General features: G+C 44.5%; 1 protein-coding gene across 9 annotated transcripts in view; it reads left to right on the forward strand.

Moving 5' to 3' along the window:
- The window catches only part of ZNF592 (zinc finger protein 592), a 45,892-nt gene extending 33,768 nt beyond the window's left edge, over positions 1–12,124 (forward strand). For all 9 annotated transcript variants that reach the window (XM_074354028.1, XM_074354025.1, XM_074354030.1 and 6 more), the window contains 7 exons: positions 2,020–2,198; positions 7,470–7,646; positions 7,909–8,068; positions 8,182–8,469; positions 8,706–8,818; positions 9,459–9,594; positions 10,742–12,124. In XM_074354028.1, coding sequence (XP_074210129.1) covers positions 2,020–2,198; positions 7,470–7,646; positions 7,909–8,068; positions 8,182–8,469; positions 8,706–8,818; positions 9,459–9,594; positions 10,742–11,242 — 1,554 coding nt within the window. In that variant the 3' untranslated portion in view covers positions 11,243–12,124. The remainder of the gene's footprint in view (positions 1–2,019; positions 2,199–7,469; positions 7,647–7,908; positions 8,069–8,181; positions 8,470–8,705; positions 8,819–9,458; positions 9,595–10,741) is intronic.
- Positions 12,125–17,768: the final 5,644 nt, after the last annotated feature.

A 17,768-nucleotide genomic window follows, 5' to 3' on the forward strand; every position in this document is an offset into this window, starting at 1 on the left:
CTGAAAATCTTGATTCCTAAGATTTTCCTACTACGCACACACACACACACACCCCCCCCATAGACACACATTTCAAAATATCAAAACCAATATTACTTGAAACATTAGGACAACTTCATAAAGTTGAGGGTTTACTTGCTGTTCTTCTTGTCCTTAGAATATATCATATTAAGGATGTATAAGTCAAAATACTGTGTTTTAAAAGTCACTGGGAATCATTTTTTCTCCATATAGTTATGTCACCAACTTGATACATAGGTTGTTTCTGTTTTTTTCATTTTCAGGGAATGCTTTTGTTTATTTAGCTTAATTTTATATACATATTTTAAATTATGTAAAACACTTACGTGATTCCAAAGTTAAAATTATATAACAAGGTACATTTAGAAAAGTCTTGCTTCCATCCCTGTCCTTTTCACCCTGTTCACCTTTTCACCCTCCTCCTCCCCCATAGGTAACCATTTTTATTTACTTTGGTTTATTTCTCCATTGCTCCTTTTTGGCAAGTGTAAGCAAGTGTGTGTGTGTGTGTGTGTGTGTGTGTGTGTGTGATTATTCCCTCCTTTATTACAAAAAGGTGGTGTACTTATCTACTGTTCTGCACCTACAGCAAGACTAAAAGCCACAACAACAAAACTTTTTATTATGGAATGTCCCAAAGATATATAAAAGTGAAAAGAACAGTATATTGAACTCTCTTTTAACAGTTACCAACTCAGTGGCCCATCTTGTTTCGTCTATTTTCTTACCCATCTGTCCCTTAGTAGATTATTTTTAAACAAATCCCAGCACTATAGTGTCTGTTATATTTCAGTATGCTTATCTGAAAGATGAACTTTTTTCCTCCAAAAACACAGACATAATATCATTTCATCTCAAAATGAATAATAACTCCTCGTCAAGTCTTAATATCAAGTGTCAGCTGTTTCAATCTTGTCATCATTAAGTTAGTGTTCAAATACCTGATTGTCTCATTTCTTTTTACACTTGGCTTGCTTGAATCAGGATATAAATAAGGGCTATACATTGCAATTATTGAAAATTTCTTTTAAATGTCTTTAATCTGTGAATTCCTCTTCCCTCTTTATCTTTTTTTTTTTCCCCTTGTAAGTTTTTTGTTGAAAAAAACTGGATTGTTTGTCCTGTAGAGGCCCCACATTCTGGATATTGCTGATTAAAGCAGAGGTCTTTTCCTGTCCTTCCTAACACCTTATCCCTCTGAGCACTCCTCTGACCCCAGGTCACTGGCCTCTCAGTGAGTAGTCCAGTTGTCCCTTTTTACTAAGAAGGGCCTCCCCAGGCGCATACACCAGCTCAGTCTCTGGCCTCCCCCTCTGGGCCGTCTGGACTCCCGCCGTTAGAGCGCTTCGGCGAGTCAGCCTGTAGGACTTGTTATCCTCTGCTTCTCTTCTGGGGCTGAGAACAAAGGAGCTGCTGCCTCTTCTACCCTTTTCTGTGGGTGTGTGTGTTCACTTGTGGATCTGGGCGTCCCCCAGAATGGGCAAACAGGGCTGAGGGTATGGAAACTCAGTCAGGCTGCCTTGGAGCTTCGGAGTATTAACCAGGGTAGGCTCCCGTCTGCTTTGGAAGTCCCTGAGCCATCTGACTAAAGGTATTGAGTAGGACTCTGCTGGGCTAGGGGAGAGGCCCTGGTGAGTCTGGCAGTGTAGTGAAGCCTTAGGATTCAGTAAGTGCCTTGGGCCTCTGGAAAGGAAAGCTTGCTCCTCTGCTAAGCCAGAGGAAAGAAGCACTCACAGTCCTAGGTGCAGGGCTAATCTTTGGGAAAACAGTCAGATCTGTCTCTGATTAATAAAGTGAGAAGCAAGGCTAGCTTGGGTGTCAGTGTCAACACTTACTGAGGCCTGGGGGTGTCCCAAGTATCACAGGAGAGTTGGAAGAGAGGATGGTTGGGGGAGGAGGTTGTTCTGACCTATGTCCTAGGAAAGCCAGATGGCTCCAGCTGCAGAGCTGCAGGCCTGCAGCTCCTGCGTGAACTGCTTTCTTGGTGTTCTTTCCTAGACTTGCCAAGTGTGCCAGATGCTGCTGCCCAACCAGTGCAGTTTCTGTGCCCACCAGCGGATCCACGCCCACAAGTCCCCCTACTGTTGTCCGGAGTGTGGAGCCCTCTGTCGCTCTGCCTACTTCCAGACCCACGTAAAGGAGAATTGCCTGCACTATGCCCGCAAAGTGGGCTACAGGTGGGTGCTGCCTGACTGGCTGTCCTGAGCTTGCCTAGTGGCTGCTGCTTTTTCTGGGCCAGAACTCATTTATAAAACTGAGTTTTGGTCTTAAGCGGTCTGGGCTCCAGCCTAATAAGACAAGAATGTTGATTGATATGTGTTCAGACATTTTTTACTTTGTAGGGAACAAGAGTAAGGGGAAGAAGAATAAGGAGTTAAACAATTAAACATTAAAAAAAATAGCTTTAAAGGGGAAAGTTTGGGGGAGATTAGTATATACATGACATTCACTGTCTTTTTTTAAAGTATATAAATTTGCTCACAAGGTTATTATGTTTGGCATACTAATTTTAAAGTACTGTTTCAATAATAAATTTGCAAATTTCAGTACTTCCAAGTGTTCTCAATTTTTATTAACAAGTGGAGCTGCAAGATGCCCAATTCAAAGGACTCTAGTGTCTTTGTGTTGATTAGCTTTTGTCAGTTTGTGAGAAGGAAGTAAAACCTGAGAACGGAAAAAATGATCAGCTTCATAATAAAACCAAGAAAACTCTATTTTAAACTGAATCTTCTCCACTGTGTCAAACAAATATAAGTAAGAAGTCATTTTCAGGAAAAAGATCAAAATGAGGGCAAACACTCCCTCCAAAACCCATTGGTCTGCAGTTTCACGTGGACCCAATCAGGCGGTCTTCCCTGGTTTACTTGCTTGGGAGTTTCTGCATCTTCTGATGTTTTACTTGATCACTTTCACTTCCGAAGATTAATTTTGCGCAAATTTACTCAAGTTTTCTTCTTTTTGGTATTTAAAAAAAATATTGATTTAGTTCATTTAGTAAACTTTTTTTGAGTACTTACTATTGTCTTTAGCATTGTGCCAGACACTCAGGATACAAAGATGATTAAGAACCAGCTCCTGCCTTCAAGGGGGATTCGGTCTGATAAGTTAAAAACATATGCACACAAGTAATTATGATTCAGAGTGGTAAGTCCCTTAGATGAGGAATGGTCAGGAAAGCTTCACAGAGGAGATATTAGGAGATTTTTAGTAGAAGAAAGGGGGAGAGTATACCTGGCAAGGCTATAGGCCAGGGATACCAGCACACACAAAGGGATTGCCAGAATGATAAGCACTTCCATAGATGTAGGTCAGGATGAATGGGGCAGGGGGGTGGGGGGTGGGGTGGCGGGGAGGGTGAGAAATGAGACTAAGGGAGTTGGTAGAGGCCAGGCCACGCAGGATCTTGTATTTCTTGGCAGACATTTGGACTTTGTCCAGTGGACAGTGGGGAGCTACAGAAAGATTTGCAGCAGGAGAGTGATCCAGCTAGATCTGTGTTTTAGAAAGATCATCCTGGGAAGCTGCCATTATATTAGAGAGGAGGGAGACTAGACACTGGTTGAGTGGCACATGTGATAGTTCAGATGAGACACTGAGGGATTAAGCTGTGGCATAGCTATGGGGTGGAGAGAAGAGAAATTAATTAAATTCGAGAGAGATTTAGGAAGTAGCAGCGTTACGTCTTGAATGATAGCTTGTATACGGGGGTGAGGGTGGGGGCGGTTAGTGATCACTCCCAGGTTTCTATCTTGGTATAAGCATTTCCAAATGTAGACTATTTTCTTTGCACATTATGAAGAATGGAGAAGCAAAAGTGTGTAGGAAACAAAACAGTCCAGAGATAGGGTTATACAAAGCTCTTGCCACAGTGTTGCAGAAGAGCAGTGTTTGGCAGCATCGCTGGCTACCTTTTTAAACCAAACACCTGAACATGTGTTTTTGCAGTATCTTGTAACATTTGAAAACACCTTTCTAACTTTGACTTAAGCATATGCTGCTTGTTTCAAGATCAAATCCAATAGCAATGTAGTTAACACTTTAATTTTTATATTTGAATCTTAAATCCAAGAAATTTTTAATAACAGATAAATTAATAGCATTTTGTGTCTTTTAATTAAACGTTTTACTTTCTTCTGCAAGAGGAAAAAGAAACCTAATGTCTGAAAAAGAATTTAGTTTATCAAGCCTTTTTGTAAGAAAGTTCAGACAAAAAAGTATTATGATTCAGCTAGAGGGATTACTGAAGATGTTAACATTAAAATCTTCAATAATCAATGGTTGAATTCAGAAGATATGCACACTAATACAGTGTCCATTATACTTAAAATTTTAACTAATAATACATGTATTTTTATAACAGCTTTATTCATATGTAATTCAAGTACCATATTATTAACCCATTTAAAGTGTCATAAAAACCCATTGAGTTTTACTATATTCACAGAGTTGTACAGTCAGTTACCACAATCAATTTTAGAGTATTTTCATCACCCAAAAAGAAGCCCTGTGTTTACAGCCCTCCCAGCACCCAGCCCTAAGCAACTACCAATTTACTTTCTATCTCATAGATTTGACTCTTTCGAACATATCATATAAATGGAATCATATTCTATGTGATCTGAGCATAGTGTTTTCAAGATTCATCCATGTGGTAGCATGTATTAGTATTTCATTCCTTTTTATGGCTGAATGATATTCTGTTGTATGGATGTACCATATTTTGTTTATCCATTCATCAGTTGATTGACGTTTGGGTGTTTTTACCCTTTGGCTGTTATGAATAATGTTGCTAATGAATATTCATGTACAAGTTATTGTGTGACATATGTTTTCAGTTCTTTTAAATATATACTTAGGAGGAAATAAGCTGAGTCAAATTGAGGAACTGTTTTCCAAAATGGCTATGCTGTATTTATATTCCTACCAGTAGTGTGTGAGAGTTTTGATTTCTTTACATCCTTGCCAAAATTTGTTTTTGTCTGACTTTTGATTATAGACATCGCAGTGGGTGTAAAGTGATATCTCATTATGGTTTTGATTTGCATTTCCCCGATAGATAATAATGTCAAGCATATCTTCCTGTGCTTATTGGCCATTTGTGTGTGTATATATATATATTTTTTTTTTTTTTTTGAGAAATATCTGTTGAGAACTTTTACCCATTTAAAAATTGTGTTACTTGTCATTTTTTGTTGAGTTGTAAAAGTTATTTATATATTCTGGATACAAATCCTCTGTTAGATATATGATTTGCAAATATTTTCTCCCATTCTGTGGGTATTAATATTTTAAAATAAATTTTCAGAAGGTACCTATGTTCCATTTCATTGTACTCTACTATGGAGTTCTACAATATTATATTTTTAGAATTTTATATTCTGCTCTTTGGAGAGTGACAAATGATGACATAAGGGAGCAAATTTAGACTGTTTTTAATAATATGTTATTTTCTTATAATTTGTGATTATTGGCAAAGCTAAATATTTTACTGCTCTTTATCTTTTTTAAAACTTTATATACTTTACGGCTTATGGTTCTTTGATTTCTCTTTTTCTCTTAAGTAGTTGGTAAAGAATTTTGTCATAGGGTTGGATTTCTCTTCTGACATTTTTTCATCAGTTTGTAAACCCTGCTTGATTCAGTCTTTCACTGAGGCTACTTGGCATGTGTTCTTTTACCCCTTTGTGTTCTTACTTTCCATGAGGTTTCTTCCAAGAATGTCTACTGGGTAAATAGAATGGATTTCCAGTCGCATTTATATTGGTCCTGTAGGAATTTGGTCAAACTGCACAAATAAATCCACTTAAGAGATTCTTTCCACACATCAGGTATACTTGGCCACTTTGGATGAATTCGGAAACATGTGGATTTTTTTTTTTTCCTCATAATACCCTATGGTATGGAAGTACTTCATATGCTAGAAGTTGGTGTCTATTTTGTTTAGCAGGAGAGAAAAGAAAATATAATTAAATGTAAGTAGTTTGTATAGAAACTTTAACACACGTACACACATTCGGTAATGAATGCTCATTGGCATTAGTTGCAAACAGCTTTCTGGTTCTGTGGACTTCTCATTGCTAACTGAGTTTGCACAAGATGGTTCTTACCACCCCACCCCCAACACACATAAAAAGCAGTAAACCAAAAAGGGTTGGTCAAGATTCTGTGATGATTTATATGGGTTGTGAAAAATGGGTTAATATATTGAAATGAAGGGTTATATTTGGGAGTCAAAGAATTCTTAAGTGAAGGGATGTCCTTTCTTTCAGTAAAGAAATAGCCTCTCTTCTGGTGCCTACTGGGATGTCAAGGTTATAGGAGCAAGCAGTACTACAACAAAAGGAAGATAAATGTTACCTCAAGAGGAATAGCTGGGAGCAGGGAAGGTGTTTTCTCACCTGGGGAGACCTGTGTGTGTTTATAGGCAGGGGGAAAGACTAAACACATGAGGGTCTAGGAACCTGGATGAATGCAGGCTGGCCTGGAAAAAGGTCACATTATTCTCTGATACTGAAGAAAGGAAATGCAATATTTATAGAGATATTTCAAAGTTGAAAGAAGAGCCCAACATGGCCTCAATTTTGGAAAAATGATTTAAGACAGTTCATACATTATAAAAATGATATGTTCAGTAAACAAAACTCAGAAAATACAAATTGGTAGGGAAAAAGGAAATTAAAAAGTTATCCATAGTCCCACCAAGGAGACACTAGAATACTTATGAGCTACACATTCCAGAATGGTATCAGGCACATGTGGCTGTTGAGCACTTGAACTGTAGCCAGCGTAACTGGCCATTTTATTTTATTAATTTAAATTTAAATAGTCACATGGACAGTACAGTATACAACATTTCCATCATCACGGCAAGTTCCATTGGACAGTGCTGCTCTAGACATTTCTTCCTGGGCTTTTAGGGCTGTTTTTTTTTTTTTTTTAATTGTAGTTTATGACGAGCATAGCATTTTTTAACTGTACATTTTATTAAGTGGCAGTCCCTGCCTATTCAGTACCAGCTTGTGTGAAGGCACAGGCTTTCTATAATCTCCTTCTGAAATTCCTCTCGGACACCTGCAGTTTTATCACACTTAACTAGATACCGTTTATGTCATTTTTGAACCATTTCCCTCCCTCTCCCACTCCTATCAACTTCTCTTGGCTAGGCTCAGGTTTTTGGTTTGCAGAATATTCTCCAACCAGTGAGAGGAGAGGAAGCTTTCGCTCCACTTTTCTACCAGATGTGGTCTTAGGCTTGGGGAACCCCCATGACTGCATTGTGCCACATGGCAGCAAGTAGGTTCTTGGGTTGTAGGTGTGGAGAATGGAAGACTGAGAGGAAGAGGAAGATGGCTCTGTTCCTGTCTTCCATCTCTTCTTTTCCAACACTACTTTTGGGTCTGACATGCATACTTCCTCCCTGCACCCCCCGCCCCACCTCTGTCATCCAGGTGCATCCATTGCGGGGTCGTCCACTTGACCTTGGCCTTGCTGAAAAGCCACATCCAAGAGCGACACTGCCAGGTTTTCCACAAATGTGCATTCTGCCCCATGGCCTTCAAGACTGCCAGTAGCACTGCGGACCACAGCGCCACCCAGCATCCCACTCAGCCCCACCGACCCTCCCAGTGAGTGCAGCTCCATGGCCAGCAGGCCTGTGGGGTGTAGCTGATTAGCCTGGGTGCTGTATGGGGAGCATTGGGATGGGCTGGGGAGCCTGGGCTAGTGGCAGAGATGCCTGGAGTCCACTGAAGAGTATCCACCTTGGCTCAGAGTAGTGCTTTCCTGAGCCTGACCCTGGTTCAGAGTGATCAGAGATAGGATGGAGGAGCCATGTGGTTCTGCCAACAGAGCCTTGGTTACCTCACACCTTGGGGCTTATCTCATCAGGCTCATTTATAAGTGCTCCTGTGAAATGGTCTTCAACAAGAAGAGGCATATTCAGCAGCATTTTTACCAGAATGCCAGCAAGACACAAGTGGGCGTCTTCAAGTGCCCTGAGTGCCCGCTCTTGTTCCTGCAGAAGCCAGAGTTGATGCAACATGTCAAGGTGGGACGCCGTGGGGAAGGAGGCTGGGGAGAAGGGCATATGCCTCAGGCCGGGGGTCTGACTTTGTGCATCTTTCCCCTTGCCCAGTCAGTAATCGCTCTCCCCATCCCCAGAGCACCCACGGTGTTCCGCGAAATGTGGACGAGCTATCAAGTCTCCAGTCTTCAGTGGACACGTCCTCAAGTCGCCCAGGTTCTCGAGTTCCCACTGAGCCCCCAGCCACTAGTGTGGCTGCTCGGGGCAGCTCCCTGCCCTCTAGCCGATGGGGCAGGCCTGAGGCCCATCGCAGGGGTGAGGCCAGGCCCCGGCTGAGGAACACTGGCTGGACCTGCCAGGAGTGCCAGGAGTGGGTTCCTGATCGGGAGAGCTACGTGTCCCACATGAAAAAGAGTCATGGTCGGGTAAGTGTAGTCACCTGGACACAGTGCAGCCCCAGATTCTCTGGACTTCTGTGCTGTGGGGTCAGAGCCGTCTTTTGTGGACAACCCCCTAGGGTTCCTGGTGCTTTGGACAGGGTGGATGTCGCAAATCTTAATGTTTTAGGGCATCCTCCTTTCTGCCTATGTCATCTAAGAAGAAAGATGCACCCAAAACTATCGTATGGTTCTGACACTTTGCATCCTGTCATCTCCCATAGACATTGAAGAGGTATCCGTGTCGGCAGTGTGAACAGTCCTTCCACACCCCCAACAGCCTCCGCAAACACATCCGCAACAACCATGACACAGTGAAGAAAGTCTACACTTGTGGGTGAGTCCCTAGAGGTGGGAGCCAGAAAGCCTGAAATTTAATAAGACTTTCCCATGGTACCACTGGGGCTTTTCTCTGCTGTGAGATCAGGGCTCACAGGCAAGAGATAAGCAAATTTCTAATGGAAACAGAGCATGCCAGAAATGAGCTTCTGGATGGCTCTTGCGCCCTCCCCTTCCCAACTCCCTAACTCCGGGCTGCACTGCCAGTGAGCAGTGGAGGGCCCTGAGGTTTGAGAGGTGTGGTGGTGATATGAGCCTGTGCCCTCTGACCGAGAAGCCTCAACACCATCCGTGTGAGCTACTGGACAGGACAGGCCACTCTTTCAGGCTGACCACTAGCCCAGCACTTGGCTCTCTGGATGGTGATATCAGGGAGTGGGGAGTAAAACCATAGCTTAAGGCCAGTATCAATATTCTGACTTCTGTTGTCTGCTACCTTGGCTGGCTTGCCGGCTAGATTTCTCTAGGGGCACCCAGCACTGCCCAGCCAACCTGAGGACCACCCTGCTGGCTCATACTCTCTCCCCTAGAGCCGGCTCATACTCTCTCCCCTTCCGTCTGCCTGCCTGGCCTGCGTGGCCCTGCTGGGCCCTGAGGCCTGTCATCTTATACGACCTCCTTTGGCTGTACTTTTGCAGGTATTGCACAGAGGACAGCCCCAGCTTTCCTCGGCCCTCCCTCCTGGAGAGCCACATCAGCCTTATGCATGGTATCAGAAACCCTGATTTGAGCCAGACGTCCAAAGTCAGACCTTCGGGTGGACATTCCCCTCAGGTGAGTGTGGGGCCCCTGCCCACTGGCACAGCTTGCTCAGTGAGGCCTGGGGCTGCAGGGGCACTGGGAAGGCTACAGGAAGCCCATCTGTCATTGTGGCCATGGAGCATCCCTCTAGCTCTGTGTGACCTGCCTAGGAACTGCACACATTTAAAGGACAGGGCCAAAGAGCCATGAGGCAGCCCATCAACCTCTTTTTCCTGCTGTTTCCTGTCACTGTGACCCCTTCCTGGGTGTTCGTATTTCTAATAAGTTTCTGGAGCAGCCTGGTGTCCCTCCTCACTGTAGGCTCTTCCCACTCCATTGTTGAGGGGCTGCCCCTCAGAGGGCCAGGCATGTCTGGGAAACTCTGAGAACGGCCTGGAGTTTCAGGGTGTTCTTCATTATTCAGAGAAGGGCGCTGGTCTGCAAAGGTCCTTTCACACATAGCAGGTGGGGTGTCGACTGACATTTTGGCAACATCTGTCTGTGATTAAAATACACACCCTCTCTTCCCCACCAAATGCATACACCCTTTGATCTAGCAATTCCACTTATAAGATTTATCTGTCAGATATCTTTGGCCTTGGGCATAAAGAGATGTGTTTAAGGATGTTCACTGCAGCACTGTGTGCAGTAACAAAGAAGGAACTCCACTGAATGTCTGCCAGGGGACCGTTCATCCCCATGTTGGGTTACTGTGCTGCCCTTAGGAGAAAAGCCTCTGGATATGCTCTCATGGAGACAAGTGCCAGTGTGTTAAGTGAAAAAAGCAGAGTGAAGAAAACTGTGCGTGTAATGCTATCATTTTGTAAAAGACAATAGTTTAAGTTTTGTATATGCATAGAATATCTCTTGAGGGAGCCACAGAACCCAGGTAATACGGTGTTCACTGGAGAGCAGGGCTGGGGAGGGGGGTAAGAGGGACTTAATCTTTTCTATATCCTTCCCATATCTTTGGAATGTTATGCCACAGGTGTATGTTACATTAAAAAAATAAAATAAAAAGGCAAAGAAACAAACCAAACCTAAGCCAGCATTCAGGGCTGGGGTGACCCTGGCCTCGGTAGTGATTCTACGAGTCCTTGGGCTGCACTGATCATGACTGAGGGCTCATGTCTAGGGCTCAGGCTTGGCCTGGACTCTGCTCACACTGTTTCCCTTTCAGGTGAACCATCTGAAAAGACCAGTCAGCGGAGCGGGGGACGCTCCAGGCACCAGCAATGGCGCGACTGTCTCTTCCACCAAAAGGCACAAGTCCCTTTTCCAGTGTGCAAAATGTAGCTTTGCCACAGACTCGGGGCTCGAGTTTCAGAGCCACATACCTCAGCATCAAAAGGACAGCTCCACAGCCCAGTGTCTCCTCTGTGGCTTGTGCTACACCTCTGCCAGCTCCCTCAGCCGCCACCTCTTCATCGTCCACAAGGTGAGAGACCAGGAGGAGGAAGAGGTGGAGGCGGCAGAGCCAGAGGAGGGCTCCGGGGAGGAGGTGCCCATGGAGACTAGGGAGAACGGACTGGAGGAATGTGCCGGGGAGCCTCTGTTGGGCGACCCAGAGGCGAGGAGATCCCTGGGCCTGGATCCTGATGAAGACGGTGCCCAGGATGCTCAGAGTCAACCACAGGCCCCTCAGGACCAGGACAGCCACACACCGTCCCCGCAGGTGTGACCGGAGGCTTTGCGGTGTGCTCAGTTGGGGTGGTGCCGCGGTGTACTCCGCCTGCCTTGTGGACAGTGGGAAGGAGAAGGCTCCGCCCCGGTGAGAGTGTGGCCCGCTGTGCCCTGGAGCAGTGTCTGCCCTGAGCTGCGGGGGGCTGGGAATCCCCAGCCCCAGGAGATGCGGGGTCGCCCAGGACCCTCACAGCTCTGAATTTGCTTCTGTTATTTATGGCTTTGTGCTGGCTGCTTCTTGGTACCCCAATCTTGTCTGTGTCCTTCCAACCCCAGGCTGCTTAAGTGGCCCAACGCCGATGCTGTCCACTTGGCTCGAAACCCCTCAGCGGCTGTGCTCTTCTGAGAGGTTCCCCGCTCGCTGCCTTCAGCCAGGGGCCTCCTTGGCCTATAGACAGCAGCTCTCCTTCTTGCCATCCGAGCCTGAGAAGGGGGATGAGGGTGCCAGCGCAGCCCCTCTTGGAGAGCTCGCCCAGCCTGGCTTGCAGAGGGCCCTTGGTCACCTTGCCCTTTCCTGTCTTCTCTGATTCTTTCCCCCCAAATAGTCCGGAGATTTGTCACACTGGCTCATCCTGTCTGTGTGGGTGGGAGAAACTTGTGCAGCACACCTCTGTTTGGAACCCGGGAGAGCAGGAAACGCTGCCAAGGCAGGCAGGCACCGAGAGGCAGGCCCTGCAGAAGGAGCTGTGCGTCCTTGTTCTGCCGCTGCTCTGCCTTTCCTGACAAGCGGGGTTTGGGGCCCACAGACTTTGGAATATTTGTACTCTTGCTCCTGTGCCATTAGAGAGGCTGCTGCCCCAGGCAGGCCAGCCCCTCCTCTTCTTGGCTACACTCATGTTGCTCAGACTATATTTCAAATAAAAAGAATCTTCTTACCACAGCAGGTAGGCTCTTGTATTCCTCTTCAGGTGAGCCTGGCCCTACCCTGATCCATTCAAGGGTCTCTCCCAGACTTCCCTCACTGTCCCACCTCTGAGGGAGAACAGTGTTCCCTGCTGTCCCAGAAGGTCCTCTCTAGATTTTGGAGCTGTGGTTAGGAAACCAGGAGCTCAGTACTTCTAGGTTCCCTAGGGACCTGAAAGGGTGAGGGGAGGGTCTTAATGCCCGTCAAGAGTCATCTCCAAGGTCTCCCTTGGTTTTTAGGGCCTACTGAAATTTTTCTGGGTACCTCCATCTTTCCTACAAATGGTTTTCCAAACTAAGAGAACCCTTTACTGGTGGGGAGGGGGGGATTCTGCAATTGCTCTGTTCAGGAGGCCTTGGTGTTGCTACTGCCACAGGGAACTCAGGTGTGGCAGCACTGGGATTAGACATGGGAGGCTGGGCTGCCGTTTCACTGATGACAGAGTTAGGACCTGACCAAGCACAAGGAGCCGGCTGTGTGGAGGTGTCCTCTGACCTCTGCCCCAAGCGGCTGCTGCAGCCCTGCATGGAGGGGATGTGAGTCTGGGCCTGGCAGGATCTAGTGCAGCAAAGGGAAGTGGGTGCTGACTGATTTCTTAGATGTGCTTTCAAGGAAGGCATTGAATATCAATTATAAATTATTAAGTCAAATAAATATGCCTGACCTTTTCACAATTGAAAAAAATACATTTTCTTCCTCTCAAGTGCCACATTTGTAGTGGAAATGCTAATGGCAATGGAAAAGGTTAGTGCTTGTTTCCGTTTCAGAGAGAAAATGCTTTTTAATGCATGCCATACCTGGCAAGGCCACTATGTCCCTGCTTCCTGAGCAGCAGCAAGGACAAACCTAATTCTGGCTCCCTCCAGAGCCAGAGCTAGCCCCAGCTTAGCTGTCATCCCTTCCTAATTACAGTTGCAGGGTGCCCACCCTGCACCTGGGGCCATTTGCAGGCACAGATAGATTATAGAAGAGGCTGGTAGCTGGTACTAGGGGAGAGGAGGTGGTGAAGTCACAGATTTGACCTGTCCTGACTCCAAAGCCCTCTCCTTCCTGGGAATGGCGTGGAGTGGAAAGACAGGATGCTGAGCCACTCACCAAGAAACCTGGGTCATAGCCTGAGTTCTGCCCTCAACCAGCTCTTAACAAGCCCCCTAACTTCACTGGCCCCTTCCCTTCAAGATAGACCTAGTAATTCCCACCCAACTTGCTTCAGAGGCTTTTGTGAGATGATGAGTGTGGAAGCATTTTCTAATTTATGAAACAGTATCAATGTGAGGGATTCTTGACTTCAGACATGGAAGGTGGAGCACACCTCACCCTCTGTTCAGGCTTGGATGCTGATGGTCAGTTATGGCTGGTCTGGGGCACCTCTCCACTATTAGTAATAGTGACAACAACACTTGAAGCCCTGCTCTTGGGCCCAGCATCTTGCTAAAAATGCTTTCCAGTGATTCTCGTTTTGTCCTTACAGTGATCTCACAGTTATCTTCCATTTTACAGAAAAGAAAACCAAGGCTCAGAGAGGTTAAACAGCTTGCTCGATGACCTGTAAGTCAAGCCTATCTGGTTCTGAAGTCCATGATGTCAACCACTGTGTTGCCTTAATGTCCCGGCTGCTGTGGCTGGCTGCCAGCTTGTCGGAGGTTTGCAGCCATCCAGACATCTGCTTTCCTACCTCCCCTGTGGTTGGGGTGCCCCACTGAGTGCCAGGTTCTCTTTGGAGTCAGTCTGTGCCTTGTCACCCCAAGGAGGGCCCTGTGCATCACAGTCACTTGCGCCATTCCGAAGCACATGCAGTGTCTCTATGACCTTTCATTCTCATTGGGATTTATCTTGCCATTTGAAGACCATTTGGGGGGCTATTCTAGAAAAGATGGACCAACCCTCACAGGGAACATGGTTCCCTCAGGGTCTAATGTCTTCTGATTTTTTTAAAAGATATTTTTAAATAGTTGTGTTATCATCAGAAAATGCTTGCTGTAACAAGCACTTACCTGCTGGAGTGAATGCTCTACTGATCAACTTAAACAGATAAGATTCCCCACCCTTGTAGAAACTACAACTTAATACACTCTAAGGCTTGACAAATGACTAATATTTATTTTCCAACTGCTTTATCTCTGTAAAATGATATGCCGAGTTACTATAAGCTAATTGGTGTAGAATGAACTCTTCCCTTAACTTATGTAAACAGTCTGGTTTTTTAAAAACTTTAACAGCTGTGGCTCAGCAAGTTCAACACACTTTGCCTTCCCCCAGACTGGGGAACCTCCCTGCCTGTTCTGGCCACCACTGTAAATTCAGCTCTGGGCATACTTTCTTTTACTTGTTTAAGACAAAAAATTTTTTAAATGAATATACACGATAAGAGATCCAAACAATACAAAAGAGAATACAATGAAAAATAAGCTTCCCAGTGGGGGTCAGCCTTCAGTTCCCCAGTCCCCCTCTCCAGAATTAATCACTGTTACTTATACCTTATGTATCCTTTCTGAGCAATTCTATGCATTTGCAAGTTTATAAATATGTATATTTATATATCTATTTTTAATACAAATGGTAGCATTCTATACACAGTGTTCTGAAGCTTGCTTTTTTCACATATAATGGAGATCGTTCCCAATTCATCCAGAGGGTCAGTCCAATTCTTTAAAAGCTCCTAGCACAGTTCCTTGTATACAGTAGTGGTTCAAAGGGTGTTTGGATGAGTGAATTAATACATGCATGCGTGAGTGAAAGAATCTGATTCAAGTGGTAGCTATAAAGTTCTCTCAGGGTCAGATCTGAGACAGAATCTTCTAGATTCTGGAACATTTCTCCCTGTATTTTCCAAGGGATTCAGGCTGTTGTCCACAACCTGACTTTTTCCGCTACCAGTTGCCACAGCAGTCTTAGGAACTGTGAAACTTAGGTCCTTCTGGAGAAAAGAGCAGATTAAGACTCAAGTCCCAGTATGGGTTTGTTTTGAGGTCCCTATTTAAAAATGCCTTTTTTCTTATTGGAAAATGATACAGCATTATTAGAGAAAATAAAAAACCATGCATAATTATAATCCTGTCTTACCTTTGCAATTTTCATCTTTGCACATCATTTTCTAATCTTTGTTCAGTTCATAGTTGAATTTATAGTATAATTACGATAATAACAGTGGTTAACATCAAACATTTCTATGTGACAGACATTACTCTCACATTCATTCCCCTATTTAGCCTCATAACAATCCTATGAGATAAATACCACTATTCTTTTGGAGATTAGGAGTGGTTGACCCTAAGGTCATGGAACTAGTAAGGGGCAGAGCAGAGATTCACTCAAGTGTGACTAGCACTACACTGCCTCTGATTTTGTACTCTACTTTTTTCTGCTTAACATGATGTCTGGACATTTTCCATGTTTCTACATAGCCTTAGATAAACTTACTGGCAGTGTGATAGAATGAAGAAAGCCAGTGACTAGACATCAAGAGCCCTAGATTCCAGTCTGGGCTCTGCAGCTAGTCGTTTGATCTCTCTTGGCCTCAGTTCTTGCATCTATCAAATGGTGGGGGTGGGGGAGTGAAGGTTGGTTTAAATCTCTGGAGAACTTGATTGAGCCTGGCTAGATTTTATCTTCTTGTTTCTGTATATTTTTATGTAAAAATAGAAGAGACCTTCCCAAAGGCAAGAACGCTTATTGAATTTCTTTTGGGGGGAAGGGTATAGCTCAAATGGTAGAGTGCATGCTTAGCATGTACAAGGTCCTGGGTTTGATCCTCAGTACCTCTGCCGGAAAAAAAAAACTAAGAGTTTCTTCTTTTGTTTGTTTTATTTGTTTATTGACTTTTGGCCTAGATACATACAGAAGATATATGTAAAAGACCCCTCCCACTGACCTCACTCCACCAAGGCAATATCACTTTTTTTTGCATTTATTTATGTTTCAATTTGCATCAGATTTCTGCTTTTTCAATTGAGTTCTAGCCCTTTTATGAGCACCTGTTTCTTTAGGCTTTTGTCAAGCCTTTCCAAGTTTGAACTGTTTCCTTGATAATTCCAAAGCACCTTCAAATCCTTCTGTTACCCCAGCACCTGTTCATTAGGGACCTAGGTCCAGATACCTTCTTGAGTTAGTTCATTGTGTCACGTATTGCCGTTTTAAAATGCTCTTTTTTTTTTTTATAATATTTATTATTACTTGCAAATTAAAATTGAGTTATTAGTGCACAAATACTAAAAAAATTAACAAATGTGTAATAGATTGTATGGAAAATGTGGCAAAAGGATATGATAAAACCATTTGAGTCAACTCTAACTGGGAAGAGCCCCCATTGTAGTGAGGGCTCAAGTGACAGTGGATCAGTAGCACCATCTCATTTCATGGGTGGGCATGGCATTATTTACAGATAGACATAGACTACAATCTCTTAGATGTTACTTCTAAAACTTAACCCCATAGTCTTTGCCTCTAATTTCTGTGAAAATGGGGAAAGTTGATTATGCCTTTGATGCTTGAAGTGAGAAATTAAGCTGCTCTTTAATATTTTAAACTGGGAAGATCTACTGCTTCTAGGCATCCCTTTCAGTTATAGCCCAGGGCACACTGTGTACAATTCCTATTTTCCTTTGTATTTTCTAGTCCTTAGACCAACTTGCTTGGAATTTTCCCCTAAGACCCACTGAGCATAGATAGGGCTCCATAATTTTGGTATCTGAGGAGGAAGGTAAATTCTCCTTTCTAAGAAGCTCTTTGCCTAAGTAGGGGGCTTCCCATTTCTACCCTAGACTGGTTTTGAGTAGGGCTTTGAATGTGATTTTAGAATGGGGAAAAGGAGAAGATGAGGTGAGGGAAGGGGAGAGGTGATGGTAAGGAAAGGCACAGAAAGCAGTGGAGGAGCAGGCCGGGGAGTTTGAACAGGTAGAGTTTAGAATCTGGGAACAACACGATTTTAAGATGGTGGTGGTGGGGTGAGAAAGTAGGAGTGGCTGATTGGACTGGCAAACTCAAAAATGGAGCTAGTAACTTGATTTGTCAGTGGCATCCCTTGAGTTGAGCAGTAACTGCAGCAGCTATTGCTTGGAGATAATTAAATTTTTTTTAAAGAATGAGAAGATGTAGTTGTTGTGGAAAAGGAGTGCTGGCTGAGATACAAAAGGTTCCTTAGAAAAAGACTTGAAGGGGAGGAAAGGGACCAGTTCACTCCGCAAGAAGACCAGGAAAGGCCTGGGCTGGGCTGGGGCCTTTCTAAGGATGGGGAGTTTGTGTCCTGGGCCTGACCAATTAATTACTGGCCCCTGACCACAGAGTCAGCCTCCTATGTAGTGATAACTTTATTCTAGAAAGGACCTACATTTGTGGCAGAAGTTCCTGGCCTTTCTAATTGGATGTTGCATCAGAATAGGCGGGTTGGGGAAGGCAACTGGCTAGGGTAGCTCTACACTCGAGTCCCTAGTTCCCCTTCCAATCAAACAAGAATCAGGAGTAGTTTCTTGTTGCCAATAATCCTTTAATTGGTGTCCACCTACCTCAGCACAGCTGTGACCACATCGCCGGTCCCAGGAGTGCCAGAGTGACCAACTGATCCCAGAGCGGCAGGATCTGGAGTTTCCACCCTCCAGGATTAGGGACTTGGCTGCCTTGAGCT

This window comes from Camelus bactrianus, chromosome 27 (genome assembly GCF_048773025.1).
Source record: "Camelus bactrianus isolate YW-2024 breed Bactrian camel chromosome 27, ASM4877302v1, whole genome shotgun sequence".
Lineage (NCBI taxonomy): Eukaryota > Metazoa > Chordata > Mammalia > Artiodactyla > Camelidae > Camelus > Camelus bactrianus.